Below are 8,910 nucleotides of genomic sequence, written 5' to 3' on the forward strand. Positions count from 1 at the left end.
CAAAATAAACGCTTGTCCGACAGGTTGCTGAATATGTTTATAGCTGAAAATATGGAAAAGCTGCTCAACTGCGCCTTCAAATCTTCGTAACCGGAGACCTCTAGAACCCCAACACGGCTTCCGCGAGAGCCATTTCATAATAAGCGCCATTACAGAAGTGCTAGGGGAATAGACATGGCATGCCTACTGGTATTGCTTGTGAATTAGACAGAAAGAATTCGTCCAGCTCTGCATGGTGGAGTGGCATGTTTAAAACGTTTGAACAAACTGTCTTAGACTCCGGCTACCTGTTGACAGTTTTAAGGAACTACTTTGAGAATCGGCACTTTTCATTTGAAACCGTAGATAATATGATGGGATACCCGTCATGTTTGGGACAACCTAGTGTTTGAAAGTGGGCCCTCAAATGGCATGATTGCCTCTGGAATTAGTATGCAGTTGGTACAAAAATAAAAATGCTGGATAACACCTTATGTGGACGATGTTGCCTCAATTACCACGTCATTGACACTACAGAAGCGGTTCAAACCAGATTGAGCCTGGTCATGAGACAAGTCAACAAGCGGATGGATGACCAATGGCGTTCAGCTAGCAATCCCCAAAACGGAGATCAAGTAGTAATGGATTCAAATTAAGATATTTTGAAGGGCTCAGGGGAAGAAGGGGGCAAGTCAATTTTTTTTTTTTTAGTTTGCTATACCAGCGGATAGGTCAGATAAGTAGCTACCTCGTGTTTAAAATTATACAGAGAAGAAAGAGGCTAGTTAGTTTAAAATCGTATTTAAAAAAATATCCATACAGGTTATAAAGGAGGTAAGTCTGAGCGCTTCAGGCTAAGAAGGGGGCAAGTCAGCTGGCGAAGTAAACAGGAAATCGTCTGCAGGCTTTTCGTATCTGTAATATTGATTGTTCTCCAGTATTGATCCGTCAGTGTAGTTGATTTTGAGGTTATGTTTTAATGTTCTGCTGTTGTAATAGTGTTCTTTGCAGTTTTTAAAATCTTTTGTGGTGAATAATGGAGAGTGAAAGTGAGTATGAAGAGCATAGTGCAGTGAATGAAGTGAAAAATACGAAGAAGAGAAAACATTTTGGACGTTTAAGTGATGCGAATAAGAAGTTGAACCTTCAGAGCCATACTCCAGGGCCTGATTGCCAATGTAAACATCTCAAATGCTTTGAAAATGTCCCACAACATTGCCGGAAAAGTATTTTGTTGAATTTTAATTTAATGAATTCTGTTGACGAACAAAATACTTATCTTTGTGGGCTTATTTCTGTGCAACAAATACAAAACAGGCGCCCTCGTTTAGCTGAAGATGAAGCTAATTTTCGTGATGCAAACCTATTCTTACAGAGTCAGATTTTTGTGTGATGAAACAGTAAAGGAAGTACAGGTTTGCCAGCAAGCATTTCGTTCAATTCACGGAATTGGAAAGAAAAAACTACAAATCCTCCAAAGAGGTCTTAAAAAAGAAGGTAAGGGCACCCCGAGACGGTCGAGGTAAGCACAATGTAAGGCCTAATAAACTTTCAGAAGAAGCCAAAACAGCTATAGTAGAACATATAGGGTCTTTCAAGGGCAGAAAAGGCCACTACAACCTGTCACAGTCCAACAAAATATATTTACCAGAAGAAATTAAACATAAAAAAAATGTTTGATATGTTCTGTATTAAGCATGAAAATATAAAAGTGTCCTATGAAACATACCGTACAATTTTCTCCACAGAATTTAATATATCATTTGGCTATCCCCGGCATGGACACTTGTGGCACATGCGATGAGTACACTGCAAAATCAAAAATCTTAGAAGCAGAAAAAATTACATTTAAATGTAAATACAGACACCGATCAAATAGAGCAAAAGGATACTGAACTAAAACGCTTGCGTATTGAAGAACAACAGTTCATAAGAAAAAAAGCTGAAAGGTTCTATGAACGAAAAAGGATTGCAAAGCTCATTAGCAGAAAAAATTGAAGACCTTGAGGCAATTTGCTTTGATTTCCAGAAAAATCTGCCAGTCCCCAACTTGTCGACAAATGATGTGTACTATAGACGCCAGCTGTCAGTTTATACCTTTAACATTCACATTTTATCCACTGGAACCAGCGTTTTTTTTATACGTATCCACAGACTGTTGGTAGCAAAGGCAGTGACGAGGTTTGCTCCATGATTCACGATTTTGTATATAACTTTTCTAGATCCCAATGTTAGACGACTGCGCATTTTTTGCGATTCATGTGGAGGGCAAAACAAGAACTGGAATGTTTTTAGATTCCTTCACCAACTGGTACATGAGCAACACAGATTTGATGAAATCATTGTTTGTGTTTCCCCATAAGAGGTCACTCCTACATGGAGACAGATAAGAATATGGGAGTTATTAAGCAAAAGACTAGAGTCGAGCTACCAAGCCAATGGGCAGATGTGTTCAGGCAAGCCAGGGTTAAGCCTCGACCCTTTGACGTTGTAGAAGTAAAGCAATCAATGTTTCGGAACTGGTCTGGACTTCTCAATAGCATGTATGTTAACAAGTGCCCCTTCAAATCCAGGCCAATAAGAGAACTTAAGATAACTGGAACTCATCCTCGTTTCATCTTTCATCGAAGCTCCTACAGTGGGCATTTTGATTCTGCAGTGGTTTGTAACCGACAAGTGAAAAAACGAAGGAACTTGGCAGACAACGAATTCATTCTTCCAGATTATCTATATGAAGGTAGGTCTTATAACGTTATTAATTTAAGAAGCTTAGTATTAGAATAAGTGTTTGAGTGAAGGCTCTAATGTTATCGTGCTTTAATCAACAAAACGACAATAATAATTCTATTTAACACAGTATTATTTTTATTTTTTTATGAACTGTATTTTTCTATGTTCTTGTAATAAGAAATTATAAAGAGTAGGATATGGAGAGGGAGGGATAATTTAGAAAACATTCTGAACCACTCATTTGATTTTTCAATGTAAATGGTTAGTGTTAAATTAAAATTGTATAAAATAAAAATAATGTAATTAATTGTATTCATTTATATATAAATTGAATTGTAATTAATTTACATCTCTACATTACAGTTTTTGTTACATTTATAGATTTGATACCGATACCCAAGGCAAAGTATGAAGATGTGAAGCACTTGTCCAGGTTCTGCGAAAGAGAAGCTAGAGAGTACTTAGAAAACTTGCCATACAAGTAGAGAAGCTGAGAAAGTTGCAGAATGTCATGAATATTTAGTTTGTAATAGTTTTTTAACAATTAAAACAGGTGTTAACAAAAAATCACTTTGTGTAGTAGATGACTTAACTCTTTTTTCCCTGGACATCCATTTATTTTCTATGACTTACCCCCTTTATAACGTGTAAATATGGAGTTTATAAACAATTTATGTTATTTTTAAAAAAAATCAAGGAAGGTAAGACAATCTAAACCTATAAAAAATTTTGTAGATTTAAGATAAAACTGTATAAAGAATCTAAAAAAATTAAGAAAACTCAAATTTTATATAGAGATTTCGATCTTAAAACTTAAAAATCAGTTTCCTGTAAAATCTACAAAAACTGACTTGCCCCCTTCTTCCCCTGAGCCCTTCATTTGCTAATTTTTTATGATAGATGCTGGTTTGCATATCACTTTCTGGGTACATATCCGACAGCGATATGGTGGTAACAGTAATTACAAACCTAAATCTCCTAACGGAAATGCCCTTTTCTATGTATTCATAGGATATGTTCTAAAACACAGAATTGATGGATGTCTGATAGATTCTTTAGAAGTTTAGGTCAGATGGGTAAGGCTGTTTTCTTCGTCTGATTCTGCGTTCCGAAATGATTACTAAGCACTTAAACTAAGGCATCGTTTCGTTGACATTTTTGGGTAAGAGAATTTTGTACCCTGTGTATACAAGATAAGCCATCGTAGATCGCCAACCAGCCTTGCAAATTTCGTTGAAAAATATTATTGCGTTAAAGCATCCATGGGATGTTGTCGATATTACATCTTGGAGAATGTAATAAGGTCTGTTTTATATATTTAAACAATCAGATTTGGCAATTATAAGTCATGTAATAAATATTTAAGAAGAATTATTTCCCATTTTGGCTCATTTTTCTCGTTTTTGTAAATCAGTCTTTAATTAGATTACTTGAGCAAACTAATTTTTAAAAATATATTTAAAAATACAAATACCAGTAACAACTTTCTATAGATTGTGGTAAAAAATAATTTACTTTTAAGAGAGCCGTGTAAAGTAAACATTGTAAATAAATTTTCAGTTGATCACTGTTTATATTAATTTAAATATACTTTTAGAACTGGTAATAAATCTTCATATACCACTCAGCTTTGCTTCTAATTAATAAATTGAAAAGATTTTGTATAAATTAATTAATTTGTCCCGCAAGTTAATTCTATATTTTATTGTATTATTTCTACTGAAAGTATATTGGTAGTAATAGCCTTTGACACAAACATTTGAAATAATGTGGATTCTGCAAGAATGGCCGCCTCAGAGCAAATCAAATTATATAACTATAATGTAAAATAATTCAATTATTATGATTTCATGGAGCACAAAAACGTGACATTATGCTATACCCCAAAAGTAAGTGGGGAAATAAAAAAAATAATAATACTTGTTTCTTTATATTGCGTGACGCTAAATAATTATCTTAATAAAGAACTTACAACCGTTTGTGCAGTGAACACTTCAAAAGATGAGTCTTACTTATCTGAATTTGAGTGAAAGTCATTGCTTTGCTGTTGGTAGCCTCTGCAGTGGTTTGGTATTAAATAGTATAATTGCAAATAACTATTGATACTGGCCTGGAATCTGTCTTCTTGAGACTTTTGTGACATGATAAGCTGTATTTATTTAACTATAGTTATTGTATAAAATTTTTGGGTTAAATCTTTTAGGTTAAAATGTACATTATTATTGTTTACTTCGAATGTTACGCCAGCTGGATAGATTGTATGATAGATTGGTCAAAAAGTGTCAACTCCGTCGGTTTAGATTAATTTTCTATCTCAGTTCTTTCAAGTGCTTGAAGAGTTTCGTTTCAAGAGTTTCGCTTGTGCCCCGATGAAGAAAATATATAGCAACAAAAACCAAGTTCGTTTAAAAAGCGTCGTAAAGAATCGAAAGTACTCTTTTAATTTACTTTCTGTCTACAGTGGCGTAGCGAAGGGGGGGTCCAGGGGGTCCGGACCCCCCCCCGAAATTTTAAGACATATTAAAAAATAAAGCATGGAACAGGAGAAAAAAGGAGATTTATCATTACTCTTGTCTACAAACATTAAATTGATTGATTTATTGATTGAAGTGACCATTGTTAAAAATATAATTGTCCTTTAGTTAAATCATAAAGTATCAAACGATACTTTTGGGCTCGACCTTTCGGATAGTGTAGTGTAATCACGGTATTTCTATAGGGCGCGGTCACGTGACGTGCAAAGTAACCTGAACCGTAACGGCGTAACACGGCGAACAGTTTAAATTAGCGACCACTTCGTTAAAATTCGTCTTGGGGACGTAAAATGACTGCTTAGAATTAAGACACGACGTTGATTTTAGGTGTCATTAAACTGTAAACGTATAAATTACTATCGAAAAAAATATAAAAAATGACGGAAAATACACTTTAAAAACTCGCTAAATACCGAAAAAAGATCTATATAGATTCAAGTTTTGACGATTTTGGATTTCACTGGTTGAGTGGTTGAGGTAAAAGTGGTACTTATAATATTATGTTTGACGGTGATTTTAGGTATTAATTCAACGCCGACTAAAACATATATAATTATCGAGAAAAAAACAATTAAATCACTTCCGGTCGGAAAATACTGAGAAAAGCTCTACTGATTCAGATTTTGACGATTTTGGATTTCACTGGTTGAGTCGTTGAGATAAAAGTGGTACTTAGAATTATGTTAGAACGTTGATTTATGTATAAATTGAACGCCGACTAATACCTATATAATTATAGAAGGAAAATTGAAAAAAATTATATAGGTCGGTTAATACACCGGAAATACTCTACTGATAAGAAGTTCCGACTACATTGGATTTGACTGACTGAGGTATTATTTCATTTTCCTTAGTATATTCCGATCGGAAGTGATTATTTTGGTATTTCTTTCTCGATAATTATATATTTATTAGTCGGCGTTGAATTAATACCTAAAATCAATGTCCTAACGTAATTATAAGTACTACTTTTACCTCAACCGGTAAAATCAAAAATCGTCAAAACTTGAATCAGTAGAGAGCTTTTCTTCGGTATTTAACGACCGGAAGTGATTTATTTCTCGGTAATTATATAGGCAGTCGAGTACAGTTTAATGATAACAAAAAATCGTCGTCCTAACTTAATCAAAAATACAACGTTTACCTCAATAACCGAAGTCCGAAGTAGTTCACGTTCTAATCATTAGAGTTTTTCAGGTGTATTTTATTTCCGACAGAAAGTGGTTTTTTTTATTTTTTCCGATAATTATATACTCGTCTACAGTGTAATGATACAAAACATCATCATTATAACTTATTCAAAATACCTCAATCAGTGAAATCCAAAGTAGCCAAACTTCTAATTAGTAGAGTTTTTCCGGTACATTTTCCGACCGTTAGTTTGATCTGTACCCGAGCAACGCTCTAAAATTGCCCTTCTTTTCTAAAGTGTTTTCGGCCGTCAGTGGCCCAATGTCCCTGAAGGGGTATTTCATTTTCTCCACAGAATATAGTTGTGTCCATTATACGCTTGAGTGAAGCTGTTTTGTTCTTTTTCTTTCTTATCCAGTGAATCCAACATCACTTTGGTGCCTTCTACTCGGCCAGAATCGAACTTAGTAAAGTTTCTGTAGCTATACAAGAACATTTGTGGTACTAGAGTTGCTGTGAGAGCTTAATTAGCCTATTACATCTTTCCACTTTCTATAAGGCTTAGTTACTAAAGCTCCATATTTTTGGTATTTACCTTTTATCAGTGAATTCATTGGCAAATGACACACAAAACGTCCCCCGGATCCCCCGGTTTCGGACCCAACCGGAACGAAATTTCTGGCTACGCTACTGCTGTCTAAGATTTAAAAGTGCAATTGTGTTATATGCTTATTGTACCAATAAAAATATATAGCTTAAGTACAACGGAAAAGTTAAAACTGTCCAAATAAAAGTCGACCGATTAAATTTACTTCCGCTATAATTTATTTATGGTTCCAAAATTGAGTTTTAGTTGTTGAGCTTTGTTCATCAACACTGACCATAAAAATAAACACATATGAGGGTTTTTAATCCAACTTAGATTAAAAAGCGTTTATTTGCGTTATGCCATGTTGCTGATGTTATAAATAATTTTGATTTTTACCCCGATAAATAAAATACGTGCATGTGTAAGTTTAAAAAGACTACTTTAGTCAAAATGTACCTTTTCCGTGGCTTTTATTCTGCTTCACTGTATAATTATTTAATATTTTCTAAAATTTAAATATAAATAAATGCTTTTGCCACTTTAATAAACTTCAGTTGAAAATGTCAACAGCTTTTTAGAGCCAGTTAACTTTGGATTACGTGACGTAAGTATTATAATTATTTTCCAGAATTATTAAATATTCTAAGATACGTTTCCAATGTTTCTCACCTCCTTGGGCTTCTGCAAGTATTTCAAAACCAAGATTAGCCAAATAGGTCCAGCCGTTCATAAGTTTTAGTAACTATTAACAATTAAAATATAAATTTTTGCATTGTAAAACCTGCAGCAGGATCGTAATATTTTTCATTTCCAAATCCATCCTCTTTTTAGAGATTCCCTTGCCACACCAATGCATGTAATTTACTACAATTTACTTTGTTAATACAATTAAATTAACATCTTGCTATAATAGAGTACTTGTTTAACAATAACGGTCTTATTTTAGGGAGTACGAAAATGTACTGCTAGCCACGACAACCTTTTTCCTAAGGTTATTTTATATAACAATTGTATTTAACATAAAGTTTAGTATCCACTATTTCGCCCTTTTCTTAAAACTAGCAACATATTATGTATTTATTAATAAACTATGTGTTTTAATATCATGACTAACTTACAGATTTTATATAATACGAAACCAAATTGTAACCGATGCAGAATAAATTTTCCGGTCCCAAAATAAATTAATTTGTTTCTTCGTATTTATATTAACATCAGTACCGGTAATCAATATTAATAAATAAAATTAACGAATTGAACAATTTGTTATTTTATGCCTACTCGACAATCCAGTTTATTATTGTCAAAAACGTTATTTTTACAAGATAATTGAACTCTGTAGTTAGAATATTTATTGGACAGTTTATACCAAATAATAGGTAATACATTATTTCGAAAAAATAAAATATGGACCATTTTCTTCAGTGATGTGAAAGTACATGAGTGCATTAATGAATAAGAATTATTGTATAATTAAATTATGGTGTATGACTGATTAGGTAGTATTTGCTTGTGGTACACATTTAGGCTAGCTAATATGACGTGACTTTTGCTGTACAATAATATTTTTAAATTGTCATACAACAATGAAACCTCTTAACAAAATTCACGCACGTAGCACTCCCAGTTACTGCACTTGGCATGACGGGCGCAGCAGAAACATTTCGCGTGCGACTTTACTCGATACGTACCTGCTTAATTACTAGATACTTGTATTCGAAAATCCGCCTGATTTGGCCCAATACAGCCTGTGCTGGTCAAAATGCTCTTAGGAAGGGCCAGATTAAACTAGACATAAGTTAGTTTTTATTCTTCTACAGTAATCGAAAATAGCTTAAAGAATTAATTATTTGTTTAAAGTTTGTTAATTACAATATTGCACCATTAGTACTCTAGCTTTATGATTTAATATGGACTGTACATTCATGTGTACGGGTAGCTCCACGA

The 8,910-nt window shown here is 33.7% G+C and overlaps 1 protein-coding gene across 2 annotated transcripts in view; it reads right to left on the reverse strand.

The window, feature by feature from the left end:
• Positions 1-4,940, reverse strand: part of LOC124366103 — a 42,261-nt gene extending 37,321 nt beyond the window's left edge. The window contains exon 1 of one of the 2 annotated variants that reach the window (XM_046822362.1): positions 4,722-4,940. In XM_046822362.1, coding sequence (XP_046678318.1) covers positions 4,722-4,852 — 131 coding nt within the window. In that variant the 5' untranslated portion in view covers positions 4,853-4,940. Of the gene's footprint in view, positions 1-4,681 lie in introns of both variants that reach the window. The other variant, XM_046822371.1, reaches the window with a different exon arrangement.
• Positions 4,941-8,910: the final 3,970 nt, after the last annotated feature.

The sequence above is a fragment of the Homalodisca vitripennis genome, chromosome 1 (assembly GCF_021130785.1).
Source record: "Homalodisca vitripennis isolate AUS2020 chromosome 1, UT_GWSS_2.1, whole genome shotgun sequence".
Lineage (NCBI taxonomy): Eukaryota > Metazoa > Arthropoda > Insecta > Hemiptera > Cicadellidae > Homalodisca > Homalodisca vitripennis.